General features: G+C 46.2%; 2 protein-coding genes across 2 annotated transcripts; both read left to right on the top strand.

The window, feature by feature from the left end:
• The first annotated feature begins 3763 nt into the window (after positions 1–3763).
• LOC116223733 (nuclear factor 7, brain-like) lies at positions 3764–6656 on the top strand. Its single transcript, XM_031581530.2, has 2 exons — positions 3764–4180; positions 6095–6656. The coding sequence occupies exons 1-2, from the start codon at positions 3776–3778 to the stop codon at positions 6272–6274; spliced, it is 585 nt and encodes a 194-aa protein (XP_031437390.1). The 5' UTR covers positions 3764–3775; the 3' UTR covers positions 6275–6656.
• A 4892-nt stretch (positions 6657–11548) lies between these two features.
• Positions 11549–13777, top strand: LOC122133422. Its single transcript, XM_042709618.1, has one exon. It carries the CDS (start codon positions 11920–11922, stop codon positions 13090–13092), a length of 1173 nt encoding a protein of 390 aa, XP_042565552.1. The 5' UTR covers positions 11549–11919; the 3' UTR covers positions 13093–13777.
• The last annotated feature ends 332 nt before the right edge of the window (positions 13778–14109 follow it).

Below are 14109 nucleotides of genomic sequence, written 5' to 3'. Positions count from 1 at the left end.
AAAGCCCTAAATTAAGCCATCTTTGTAACATATTTTCTACAAGAAAGTTCTTTTAAAAATGTGTTTAAATGTCTTCCATGTAAATGCACAGTGACACAAAGTGAAGAGTGGGTGACAGTGTGTTTCCTTTCTGTGTTCAGTGTTTTCCTGTCACTAAATCACTCCATTCACCCAGTCAGTGTTCTCTGTGTTTGGGTCAAATTTGAGGGGCTTTGAGCGATTTGGTCTCCATGAAAAAGACTTTTCAGTCCTTTTTTAACTTTGAACAAATGCATCCAGAATAGAAACACGACACATGTGAAAGAGTGAGAAGTGATGAAAAAAGGCCACTTCAGCTTGTCATGTCTCAGATCAGGTAAACAAAAAGAGAGAGACAAATCTCCGCCCATACTTGCACATCTGCCAAGACAGAAGTGTAGCAAGAATCACGTGTAAAATGGCAGCCAACTGAGTTGTAACTGATGACTTCTGTATTTCCAGCTCTTGGAGCAAAATACTTAGACTTTTTAGCCACTAATATCTATGTACACATTCACAGATGTGTCTAGACATTCACAGATGTAATAAGCTATATAATCTTTCCCTTGTGTGAGCCTGTGATGAGCTCAAAGCAGAGAAGCTCGCACACAGACCCGAGCCAGCTGCACTGCAGTGTGCTCCGAGAGGAACGGGAGAGAGGTGCTGCTGTCCTGGTCCAAAGGGAATGTGAGCGTCTCCAGCACCAGCGGTCTGGACCCCAGCACCAACCTGTCCCCGTCCCCGTCCCCGTCCCCGTCCCTCTCCCCGTCCCCATCCCCATCCCTCTCCCCGTCCCCCTCCCTCTCCCTGTCCCTGTCCCCATCCCCGTCCCCCTCCCTCTCCCTCTCCCCATCCCCGTCCCCGTCCCCCTCCCTCTCCCCGTCCCCATCCCCGTCCCCCTCCCTCTCCCCGTCCCCCTCCCTCTCCCCATCCCTCTCCCTCTCCCCGTCCCCCTCCCCCTCCCCATCCCCCTCCCTCTCCCCATCCCTCTCCCTCTCCCCATCCCCATCCCTCTCCCCGTCCCCCTCCCCGTCCCCATCCCCGTCCCCATCCCCCTCCCCGTCCCCCTCCCTCTCCCCGTCCCCATCCCTCTCCCTCTCCCCGTCCCCGTCCCCGTCCCCCTCCCCGTCCCCCTCCCTCTCCCTCTCCCTCTCCCCGTCCCCATCCCCGTCCCCATCCCCGTCCCCATCCCTCTCCCCGTCCCCCTCCCCCTCCCCATCCCTCTCCCTCTCCCCGTCCCCCTCCCCCTCCCCGTCCCCCTCCCTCTCCCCATCCCCATCCCCCTCCCCGTCCCCCTCCCCGTCCCCATCCCTCTCCCTCTCCCCGTCCCCATCCCCGTCCCCATCCCCCTCCCCGTCCCCCTCCCTCTCCCCATCCCTCTCCCCGCCCCCGTCCCCGTCCCCGTCCCCCTCCCCGTCCCCGTCTCTGTCTCTGTCCCCGTCTCCGTAGCATGGGACCTTTCACCTCCTTGTGTCTCCTCATTAACTACAGACTCCTCCCACCTCCTTGTTTCTCCTCATTAACTACAGACTCCTCCCACCTCCTTGTTTCTCCTCATTAACTACACAGACTCCTCCCACCTCCTTGTGTCTCCTCATTAACTACACAGACTCCTCCCACCTCCTTGTGTCTCCTCATTAACTACAGACTCCTCTCACATCCTTGTTTCTCCTCATTAACTACAGACTCCTCCCACCTCCTTGAGTCTCCTCATTAACTACAGGCTCCTCCCACCTCCTTGTGTCTCCTCATTAACTACAGACTCCTCTCACTCTTGTGTCTCCTCATTAACTACAGACTCCTCTCACCTCCTTGTTTCTCCTCATTAACTACAGACTCCTCTCACTCTTGTTTCTCCTCATTAACTACAGACTCCTCTCACCTCCTTGTGATATTGGGGGTCTCCCTCTTCCATCTGACACTCTTAGTTTGGGCAGTTGGTGCATGTTTTGTAAGGAGTAAGTAAAGATCCATATTTCTTCAAGAAATCCCAGCTACTGCACTGTAATTGATGCTGTATGTTGTCAATACACTTTCAGGACCTTAATTTACTTATAGAAAAGCATTGGCTGTTTCTGTGTTTGTAAAGGGGAAAAAACGCTAAAGATATTGTCTGGAATACTGCTCTAACTTTGTGTGTGTGTGTGTGTGTGTGTGTGTGTGTGTGTGTGTGTGTGTGTGTGTGTGTGTGTGTGTGTGTGTGTGTGTGTGTGTGTGTGTGTGTGTGTGTGTGTGTGTGTGTGTGTGTGTGTGTGTGTGTGTGTGTGTGATCTTGCCTCTCTCTTGTCCTTTTCAGAAAGAAAGAAAACAAACTAACCAGGAATGTCTGTGGATTCCAGCACTACCCTGCTACAGTCATGGACAGAGCAGTCAGTCTTCTCTGTAATGTCTCATAGAGTCCCTATACATGATGCCCATGAACTATCACAATCTACGCACGTCTCTATTCTCTCTTCAGCTTTGATGGTCACGTTTTAAAACAATGGTTGCATAACATTCATTCAGCTGTGCAGACACTTGGTGATGTCACGTGTTGATTTTCCAGTTTGTTGAGTTTCAGTAAAGCAAATGGCAGCCAGTTGTGTGAGTGACTAAGCAGATGTGCAACCCAGTGAAAGTTCTTGTCTGCACAGATACACCTGTAAGGATGTTGTTGAGTACTTCACACTGGTGCCATAGTAACCCTGCTCACTATGCCAAGACCATGCCTCATACAGTATGGGGAGCTGTAGCACGTGAGTGCGTGTGTGTGGGCGTGTGTGTTGTGTGTGTGTGTGTGTGTGTGGACAGGACCATGCTTCATTCAGTATGGGGGGGCTGCAGCTCATGAAAACCGTTGGTTTCATCATGATGATATAAAGAGTGAGAGGGCAAAGTCTGTGCATCAAGGGTTTGTCTGCCACTGATCTGAGGTCAGGCTGTGAGTGTCTGTCAGTCATAAATCACACCCATGCCCTTTGGCTTTGAGTGAGTGAGTGAGCACATGAGTGCTGGGAAACACATGCCAACCGGTTCTGCAAAGACTGTCCCTCCTGGTAATGCGGTCGGCCAATGTTTGAGGGGTGGGGGGTTGTTGTGTGAGGTTGGGAAGGATGGGCTTTTTAGAATATGAAGCAGGGGGCCTGGAATGCAGTCTCACTGATGTCTTACATACTGTCATACATGTGGATCTTATGTCAGATGTCTGTCATACATGTGGATCTTATAGGATGTCTTAATTGGATGTCCTCATGCATTATGTGTTTTTAAAGTGCAGTAATGTAAAGATTAGAATATTGCTTCAATAAATGAGTGTTAAACCTCTCTATCTCTCTCTCCCTTTCCCTCTCTCTCGTCCCTCTCTCCCTCTCTCTCTCTCTCTCTATCTCCGCCTCTCTCCGCCTCTCTCCTCCCTCTGTGCCGGGAAACACATGTCAACCGGTTCTGCAAAGACTGTCCGTCATGGTAGTCAATCAGGCGCCTCTCTCTCTTGAGCAAGCCTCGCCCTGGCTGAAGAATGAGGTTGGGCTGAGTTTGGCAGAGAGCTCTGACAGTCTGCTCTTGCGCTCTGACGGTAAACTAGATTTAATTTCAGTTGAATGGTGCAGTTTTGCTTTGTCTTGTCTGTGTGGTGACCTCAATAGGTGAAATGTCTGGACTGTATTTATCCTATGGGACATTTACATGACAGCTAGTAGTCAGGACGACTGAGTCTTTTCAAACTGTTTACCACTGCTGATCCCCAGACAGTCGTCACAGAGGAGACTGAATCTGTAGAATGATGGCCTCCAGGTCTTTCTCGGAGGACGACCTGTCCTGTCCGGTGTGCTGCGAGGTCTTCCAGGAGCCCGTTCTCCTGCCCTGCAGTCACAGCATCTGTAAGGCCTGTCTGCAGAAGTTCTGGGAGACCAAATCGGTTCCGGAGTGCCCCATGTGCAGGAACCGCTGCTCCAAGAAGCAGTATCCCGTGAATCTGGCACTCAGGAACCTTTGTGAGACGTATTTAGAGGAGAAGAACCAAGAAGCTTCAGCAGGGTCTGAGGTGCTCTGCAGTCTGCACAGTGAGAAACTCAAGCTCTTCTGTTTGGATGATAAGCAGCTTGTGTGTATGGTGTGTCGCGACTCAAACAAACACACACGTCACATTTTCATTCCCACAGATGAGGCAGCACTTCAGCTAAAGGTAAGGCTAAGGGTTAATCAGTAGCATTCAGCTAAAGGTAAGGCTAAGGGTTAATCAGCAGCACTTCAGCTAAAGGTAAGGCTAAGGGTTAATCAGTAGCACTTCAGCTAAAGGTAAGGCTAAGGGTTAATCAGTAGCATTCAGCTAAAGGTACGGCTAAGGGTTAATCAGTAGCATTCAGCTAAAGGTACGGCTAAGGGTTAATCAGTAGCATTCAGCTAAAGGTAAGGCTAAGGGTTAATCAGTAGCACTTCAGCTAAAGGTAAGGCTAAGGGTTAATCAGTAGCATTCAGCTAAAGGTACGGCTAAGGGTTAATCAGTAGCATTCAGCTAAAGGTAAGGCTAAGGGTTAATCAGTAGCAAGGGCGTATGTTTGGTCTCAGCATTGGTAGGGACATCTCAACAGATAGAAGTAGCAGCTAGATGAGAAGGCTGCCACACGGCAGAAGGGCCTTTTCTGATAACCCATGTGGCAGAGATACCTTTTCTGATAAACCATGTGGTAGAGATAGCTTTTCTGATAAATCACGTGGTAGAGATACCTGTCTGATAAACCATGTGGCAGAGATGCCTTTTCTGATAAACCACGTGGCAGAGATACCTTTTCTGAGAGGCCATGACGGGGTCACAGGTTCCTCTAAGACACTTCAGCCACAAGATAGGCAGTCTCCAGGCTACATACACACAGGAATCTGTGCAATATGCACGCTGTAGATGTTACAAAGGTTCTCGATGTGGTTAATTCTGATTAGGTAAGCAAGAACAGGGGTACAGGGAAGAAGAGAGGTGGCTAGATCTATAAAAAGGGCTCAGGAACTTTGTCCTGAGTTAGTCTGCCTGATCGCTCTTGCCCAGCTCAGCAGCAGTTAACTACTCTGAAATAAACCGTTCAGTATATTCATATCTGTTTGCCTTGAGAAGTTTCTTGAGAACTCTTAGAATTTTCCACGACAATTGCAGACGCTTGGATTAATGCAAGCAAAAGGTACATGCTCTATACTAACAACTGTTCTCTCCCTTGTATGTCGCTTTGGACAAAAGCGTCTGCTAAATGACTAAATGTAAAATGCAAATCTTTCAAAACATGTTTTCATTGTAGAATGGGTGGCGATGTTAAGCTAGCAGGTTTGCACTGTGAAGCTAACTAACAACGACCTGGGCTTCTTGATAGCTACTTACATAGAGTAAGTGGGTGGTGAAAAAACTTCGGATGTGTCTTTTCTTTTTTGGTGGCATTTTCCTATCTACAAAGCACAAAAGGGTCAAAAATATCAATGCTGACACCAAACGAAATACTAATATTAGGCTTTATTATTTCCTGGCGTATTTAGTAGCTTCCCGTATCAGACTACTGCCAGCTCTCTTTCTGCAAGTGCTGCGAACGTGAGCCTCTTAAGCCAATGTAATGACAGCATCTTGTCTCGCAGGCTCGAGGGCGCATTGGAAAACTTGGAAATGTATTTTTCACTCTTCTGGGCGACGAACATAGATAGATAATAGTATAGATAATAATACGAATGAGTTTGCGAATATATTGTGCAAAATTAACTTAATATTGGTGGGGACAATTGTGTCTTTCCCAAACTTTGGTCGTGACTAGTCCCTATGGACCATATGCAAACCTACGCCCTTGATCAGTAGCACTTCAGCTAAAGGTAAGGCTAAGGGTTAATCAGTAGCATTCAGCTAAAGGTAAGGCTAAGGGTTAATGGGTTTCACGCATGTTTGTACTTGTGGGTTTGGACACTTATAAAACAGGTCAAAGACAGCAGCCTTACATTTAGCTACTATATAATAAGGGTCCAACACAGAATGATTCACATTACAACTAAATAGATAATATTTGTCATTTGGAAAGTTGCCCAAACACACGCACACACACACACACGGCTGTCATGTATTTCTGCCTTTTAGGATGCAGTCAGACTCAAACTGGAGCCCCTGAAGAAGAAGCTGAAGGCCACTGAGGAAGTTAAGATGACCCTCGACCAAACCGCTCAGCACATTAAAGTGAGTCTTAGGGATTCAGACCACAAATGTCACTACAAACCTTCAAGGGGATTCCATATCTTAAAGGAGACTTTGTTTCAATGATATCCTCCAGGTCCAGGGGGAAAACACAGAGATGCAGATCAAGGAGGAGTTTGAGAAGCTTCACCAGTTTCTACGAGATGAAGAGGCGGCCAGGATAGCTGCACTGAGGGAGGAAGAGGAGCAGAAGAGTCAGCTGATGAAGGAGAGGATTGAGAAGATGAGCAGCCTGATCTTGTCCCTTTCGTACAGAGTCAGCACCACGGAGGACGAGCTGAAGGCTAATAATATTCTCTTCCTGCAGGTAGGAATCTCTCTCTGTGTGTGTCTGTCTCCCTGCTCACTAATGATACGGACTAAACTAGTGACTAATTATAAATGGACTGCATGTATATATAGTTCGCTTCTACTCATAGAGCACTCAAAGCACTTTACAGAGTAATGCCTCAGACATCTACCCATTCACACACCGATGGCAGAGGCTACTTTACCTCCTAGTGTTAGCATTTGTCTGTGTGTGAGAAAATCATATAAACCTTATGCAGCATGCATATATGCATGTTGTTTTGTGTGTGTTTGTGTTTTTATTTGACTCTGTGTGAGTGAGACTGTGTATGCATATATGTCCGTGCGGGGGTGTGTGTGTGTGTGTGTGTGTGTGTGTGTGTGTGTGTGTGTGTGTGTGTGTGTGTGTGTGTGTTTGTCCGTGCGTGTCTGTGCGTGTGTGTGTGTGTGTGTGTGTGTGTGTGTGTGTGTGTGTGTGCGTGTGTGCGTGTGTGAGTGTGCGTGTGAGTGTGTGTGAAGTGGTGCAGATAGGGGAGTGTTACCTGAGCCCTGTCACAGCTATGGGAACTGGTTTGTCCGAGACCAACTTGCCCGGAGGATGTTCTTCTGTCAGCGTGTAAACATTGACCTGAACTCCTGGAATGTGGAGTTTTCAGAATCCACTGAAGCCAATTGTTGTAATGTACTTTTGTACTGAAGAGTGTTCAAAACTCATTCTATACTTAGTCTAATGTTTTCTTTTTTATTATTTTAGTATCAAAACTGACAATGTTTCATGTTTTTTTTAACCCTCTGTTTCCAGAACTACAAGAGCACAGTGGAAAGGTGAGTGATCTGCCTCCTATCTCTCTCTTCTCTGTGGTTCTGAACCCAAACCCACTGCAGTACTGACTCCTGAATGTTATTCCAGAGCCCAGTGCACACTGCAGGATCCAGAGAGGGTTTCAGGACCTCTGATCAATGTGGCAAAACACCTGGGCAATCTGAAGTTCAGAGTCTGGGAGAAGATGCAGGAGATTGTTCAATACAGTGAGTACAGAATCATATATGCCAGTGTTTCCCAAACGTTTTAAAGTCCCGTACCCCTTCAGACATTCAATCTCCAGCTACGTACCCGACCCCCTCCCACCCCCCATAACATATACGTAACTCTGCAATGTCTGGCTGAATTTGAGAAAGTCTTAAACCGTTTTCCACAGAGTATGTGCCTGTATTTTGTTTTCATGCTCGTCAGAGCTGAGAACCCACTCTCACATAAGTACGTCGTGGCAAAGGGCATCAAAGTCTTTTCACTGAGGTGCGTTGTTATGTCGCGTTTGACAATGTCTGTCACGGCAAGTTGATTTGCACACAAAAAAAGCTAGTGGCTTGGCTATCAACAACTGTACTGCTGCTAATATCCTTATCTGAGGTAGACTTGGAAGAGCAACCTGGGTTGCTGTCGCCGGCAGGTGCATCCTCGATTGTAGGCCTTCTAATAGTAGTAGCGGTTGGTGTCTCTCTGGACCGGGGATTAACTCTTTTTAACCATTTATCTATTTTCGTGCAGCAACCCGGAATGAGCTTCCGCTTCTCTACACAGGGCATCAGCGAGTGGAATTCTGACGAGGGAGCAAACCGTTTTGCCTATGTTTTGAATAACCTACCTGTAGCTATTTTTGGCAGTGTAATTCTTTCGCTGAAGACTACAATGTATACGAGTGAATTTTTTGCATTGCGACTGGGCTATCCAGACTCATTAAGATGTCATGTCTATTTATAGGTCAGTTTGAAAATGCAATGGGCTGTTTCAATTAATTTTTTTCGCGTCTCCCCTATGTCCCTTTGCGTACCCCAGTTTGGGAAACACTGAACATGCAAACATATCTGTGCACACCAGCCGTGCACACAGAGAGAGTGGGGGGGGGGTTGACTAGTTTGGATTAACATTTATAATTTAATCATTTCATGTTTCAAATATAATGTTGCAAATTCTCTCTCCGCAGCTCCTGTGACTCTGGACCCCAACACTGCACACCCCCATCTCATCCTGTCTGAGGATCTGACCAGTGTGAGTGTCAGTCAGGAGAGACAGCAGCTTCCTGATAACCCAGAGAGAGTTAATCTGGACCCCAGTGTCCTGGGCTCTGAGGGCTTTAACTCAGGGACTCACTGCTGGGATGTTCAGGTACCCAAGAATGCAGACTGGCTTCTGGGGCTCCTGGCTGAGTCTGCCCACAGGAAGGGAGATGTGCACTCCAGGACAGGCCTCTGGTATGTGGGTCACGTTGGGGATACCTACACAGCAGGTTCTCCACCGCAGCCCTCCACTCACCTGGCAGTGAACCAGCAACCCCAGAGGATCAGAGTGCAGCTGGACTGGGACAAAGGAAAGGTGTCATTCTCTGACCCTGATAATGACACACATCTACACACTCTCAGACACACCTTCACTGAGAGAGTGTTTCCTTACTTCAACACAGGTCTCATTCCTTTGAAAATCTTACCAGTGAAAGCATCTGTGACAGCAGAGCAGCACAGACAGAAAAGCAGACATACCTACAGACAGAAAGTAAGATAGACAGACAGACACACAGACAGATATAGACAGACAGTCTGAGTGACTGATTGATTGATTGATTGATTGATTGACTGGGGAAGAGATTGTAGAGAGTCTAGTAGAGATGTTTATATGAGCAATTATGTTATATCCTAGTAAAGTAAGTTCAGCCTCTCATCATCTGATTTGTCAAGTGAATAACGTTTCTTATGTTGCACATGTATTTTAATGTTTGTAAGTATGTTCTTGTGTCATTTTGTTCATCCTGGTTGCATAGTCATCCTGATAGAGTAAACAATAAATAAAGACAATACTGACAAAGTGATTTTACCTATTTTTTTTCTCCTTAAAGGCTTTAAAACCTTTTTTTACCTTTACCTCGCCTCTTATGAGTATACACTCATGTTACTGTAATTACACAACACAACACAACACAACACAACACAACACAACCATTCATGTTCACTTTTCGCCATTAATACTGTGACGACCCAGCTAACCCCGCCCACGGGCAGATGGGAATATTGGTTTTGTCCTTGTCTCTGCTCAGGTGCGCGTGATTGGCTGGAGGATATAAGGGCTACAATTCCAACATGGCGGTCTCTCTCTCCTCCTCGCGGCTTTTGTGCTTCAGTTGTGTTTTGTTTGGTGCTCCTATACTGATCCACACCACACTTTGAGTTATTCCTCTACACTGACTTACACCTCACGTAGTTAATGTTTATTGCTTTACTATTTCAGTATTTCTAGTCTGTGTTAAACCCTTATTATTTATTAAATTCCCTTCTTATTATTGAAATCGTGCGTGGTCTCCCCATTTATGTTGCGTACTTTGAGCCGGTACGTCACATGTGGGGGCTCGTCCGTGCCTTAGCCTGTATTCTGGTATGTAACTGGATATTGCCACTTGTAGCCTGGTGGTAGTGCGTTAAATTTGGTATAGTTTTTCTCACAGGTGTAAATTACCTGTTGCAGCAAAGTTCAGATCGGGGAGTACCGCGCATACATTGTTTATTTGGATGGTAATTTGGTTAAGATATAGGATTTGTTTGGTTTCGCTTGCTTTCTTTGTTTGGCCGTGGAGGAGGGAGCTGCATTTGGGATCCTGCAGTCTGCACGTTGTCTGGCTACAAGAGTAACGCGGCTGTGCAGGTTGGCAATTGGGCGCAGGTGTATCTGGTAAGTGGGAGGGTGACGGTAGGTTAGATCCTACCTGAGCTAATTGGACCCCGTGCAGGTGTAGAGCGCTTACCGCTGTTTGTTGTTTTTCTTTTTATTGTAGTTTGTTGTTTTTGGTGCGTCGGACGCGCTGGGGTTGCGGTGCAAGCAACTCAATTGTATGTGGACGCACTGAAGACGTCAGATTAGTAATATTTAGGGTTATTTTTTTTTGGTGGGAGGTAGATGCGGGGAAGCTCTTTGTTCTTGTGTGGTAAATGGGGTTGGTTCACCTGTGCCTGGTTTGCGGATTTTGCACTGCTGCGTTCATGGCAGATAATTGGATCAGTTGGGCATTTTATTGTGAATAGAGAGGTATTGTAGAGAAAATTGAAATGCCTACCATAGAAGTAGAGGATTTTTTTACGTCTCCAACCGAAGATTTATTGGATAGTTTGACAAAAGAGCAATTGGGTCAGGTTGCGGTACACTACCAATTTGATATTCCGAAGGGTTTAAAAAAACAAGAACTCCAAGAATGTGTGAAATCAAAATTGGTAGATATGTCGGTAATTTCTAGTAAAATTACCGCCGAGACATCTGGTCCACCGACAGCGACGTCAACCCCTAATGCAGGTGAAAAGGTGGGGAGTCTGGAAAACCAGGCCGAGCTCTTAAAGCTTCAGCTCGAATACAAACGGTTGGAGGCCGCCGAGCAAGAGAAGGATCGCGCATTTCAGCGTGAGTTTGAACTGAAACGTTTAGAAGCAGAACAAAATAAACGTGAGTATGAAAGGGAGCGTGAAGCCTCGGAAAGAGAAAATCGGCGTGAATTAGACCTCAAACGTTTAGAAGCCGAGGAAAAGAAGCGTGTGTATGAAAGGGAACGTGAATTGGAACAGTCAGCCGAAAGAGAGAAAGAACGTCTATTCGAGCTAGAAAAAATAAGACTACAGCAACAGCAGAAAGATAGTGATATGGAAATCCAAAAAGAGAAGCTGAGATTAATTGCTGAAGGGAAGATGCGGGTCGGTGATGATTTCCCTGCGCCGTCTGGCACTCACGGTGATCTTTCCAAAATTATTAGGTTTTTACCTAAATTTAATGAACGTGATCCCGATATCTTCTTTTCGCTTTTTGAGGGTATCGCTGATGAGCATAGTTGGAGTGACACTCAGCGCACGCTGTTACTTCAAACTGTCTTTACCGGGAGAGCCCAAGATGCGTTTGTGGCGTTGTCGTTGACAGAGCGAAAACAGTACAGGTGCGTCAAAGAGGCTGTTCTGAGAGCATTCGAACAAGTTCCAGAGTATTATCGACAGCGGTTCAGAAACTGGAAAGAGGTGAACGGCAAACTTATGCTGAAGTTGGTAGAGATCTTGTTGCGTTTTTTACCCGCTGGCTTCACTCGGTCGATGTGACCACCTTTGAGGAGTTGTTCGAATTAATTACACTGGAACAATTTAAAAACATCGTCCCTGAGCGGCTTACTACTTTTATTAATGAACACACCGTTAAAACCGTTTCTGAGGCTGCAGTGCTCGCTGATGAGTATGAGCTAACTCATAAAAGTAAATTCAGTGAACACTTTGGTAGCCGTACATATTCTCGAGATGAACATAGATCACACTGGTTCAGTGGTATTTCAGATGCTCGGTATGACGCTAGACAAGATCCTAAACGCTCAAATGTAAATTCAGATAATCAATGCAGGTATTGCCTGGAGATGGGACACTGGAAACAAGATTGTCCCGTATTAAAAGATAAAAATGAGGGTAAATCGAACTCTACTGGATATAGCTTATGCGCTGCCCCTGTGTGTCAGGTTAATCACGCGAAAGTGGAGTTGAAATCACGGCTGGCAGATGACTCAGCCACTGCGGGAGGTTCAGGTTGTGTGGTGCCTGATTGCTCTGCAGTGAAGCTGTGCAGCTCTGGTGCCAATGAACAGGTCAGTGGAAGCTATGGGCCTTTCATTACCGATGGTTTCATTTCACTTGTTGACAGTTCGAAGAAGATACCGGTTAAAATATTACGTGACACTGGCGCCACAGAGAGTTTTGTGGCGGAGACCGCTTTGCCATTTTCTATCAATTCTAGCATTGGAAAGAGTGTTCTGATTCGGGGCATGGGTATGCAGACTATGTCTGTCCCTTTGCATAAAATCATGTTGAATTCCGATCTTGTGCAAGGGGAGGTGGTTGTGGCAGTTCGCCCGGTATTGCCAGTGCCGGGGGTTGATGTCATCTTGGGAAATCATCTAGCCAGAGATAAAGTGTGGGCCAGTGGGCCAGCCACACCGATCGTAACCATCAAGCCTATGGAGGCTACTGGGCCAAACGATTACGCTGCAGGATTCCCGGATGTTTACACGGCCGGTGTCGTGAGTAGTGCACAGAGTCACGCACAGACGGTGGGGTTATCTGGGTTAGCAAAAGCTAGCCATAAGATCATACAAATGACGGAATTGCCTAATTCGTTCCATCAGGGTGATTTTAGTGCTGCCCAGAACGAAGACTCAGGGAAAATGTTTGTGGGACGATTGCGTGGGGACACTAGTAAGAAGGATTTTAAAGATTATTTCTCCAAGTTTGGAGATGTTACTGACTGTACCATTATAAGGGACCAACACACAGGAAGATCAAGAAGATTTGGTTTCATCCGGTTCAAAGAGGCTTCCAGTGTTGACAAAGTGATAGAGCAAAACGAACACAGGCTTGATGGGCGACAGATCGACCCAAAGAGGGCAATGGCAATGAAAAAAAGAATCAAACAAAAGGAGAGGGTTTGTCTTCATCACTTTCCAAGAACAGGAGCCCGTCAAAAAGATCCTGGAGAGGAAACTCCACGATGTGAATGGGTCTTCAGCAACAAAGGGAAAAGAAGGACTGTGAGATAAAAATTGCTCTCATTTCTCCTCTTCTGTCTCTCTGGCCCTGGCCATCTTAAACTGCTTTTTAGGTACCAAAATTGCTGATGGTCAGGAGGTGGAGCGGCTGGAGAGGGAGAGGTGGCAATGGTGTGAATGGGGGGTCATACCAACTGGTCCCAGTGTGAGTGTTGTATGGTTGTGTCAGAGTGGATGTGACCGGTTGGTTAAGGATGGTTAATAAAGTGTTTTGTCATATTTGATGGGTTATATTTTTCGGCTTAATTGGAATGTTTTTTGGATGTTTGCTAAATGACAGAATCCCATCTCGGTGGGCTTCTGTTTTAAGGGGGGGGATATGTGACGACCCAGCTAACCCCGCCCACGGGCAGATGGGAATATTGGTTTTGTCCTTGTCTCTGCTCAGGTGCGCGTGATTGGCTGGAGGATATAAGGGCTACAATTCCAACATGGCGGTCTCTCTCTCCTCCTCGCGGCTTTTGTGCTTCAGTTGTGTTTTGTTTGGTGCTCCTATACTGATCCACACCACACTTTGAGTTATTCCTCTACACTGACTTACACCTCACGTAGTTAATGTTTATTGCTTTACTATTTCAGTATTTCTAGTCTGTGTTAAACCCTTATTATTTATTAAATTCCCTTCTTATTATTGAAATCGTGCGTGGTCTCCCCATTTATGTTGCGTACTTTGAGCCGGTACGTCACAATACGTTGACGCCTGACACCTGAACCTTTAAAATTCTATTTGCGTGAATAACTATTTCTTCATCATACACACATAAGTAGCAGCTGGTGAGGTGTGTGTGAACTGGCAGCATACACTTCAGTAAAACAAAGCAATGATCATTATGCAATTATGTGTAGGAAACTTTCAAAACACTAACATGGTACAGTGTCTGGAGTAAAGGTACTTGTATAAAACATGTTAAATATGCGTCCTCTAGCCATGATTAAGACTAGGCTATTTCTTTCATATCAGTAGGCTAGCTAAGGTTTCACACAATGCCATTGATTAAAAACAGCTTA

The sequence above is a fragment of the Clupea harengus genome, chromosome 2 (genome assembly GCF_900700415.2).
Source record: "Clupea harengus chromosome 2, Ch_v2.0.2, whole genome shotgun sequence".
In the NCBI taxonomy this organism is placed as follows: Eukaryota; Metazoa; Chordata; class Actinopteri; order Clupeiformes; family Clupeidae; genus Clupea; species Clupea harengus.
Note: the sequence above shows the minus strand (reverse complement) of the source record. Positions and strands in the feature narration are given on the sequence as shown.

What these genes read in the sequence shown, in the direction of transcription:
- LOC122133422 (XM_042709618.1), top strand. Translation starts at nt 11,920, where the DNA reads ATGGGACACTGGAAACAAGATTGTCCCGTATTAAAAGATAAAAATGAG.
- LOC116223733 (XM_031581530.2), top strand. Translation starts at nt 3,776, where the DNA reads ATGATGGCCTCCAGGTCTTTCTCGGAGGACGACCTGTCCTGTCCGGTG. An exon ending in AGGCAGCACTTCAGCTAAAG is followed by an intron (nt 4,181 to 6,094) that starts GTAAGGCTAAGG and finishes TCTGCCTTTTAG; the next exon opens with GATGCAGTCAGACTCAAACT.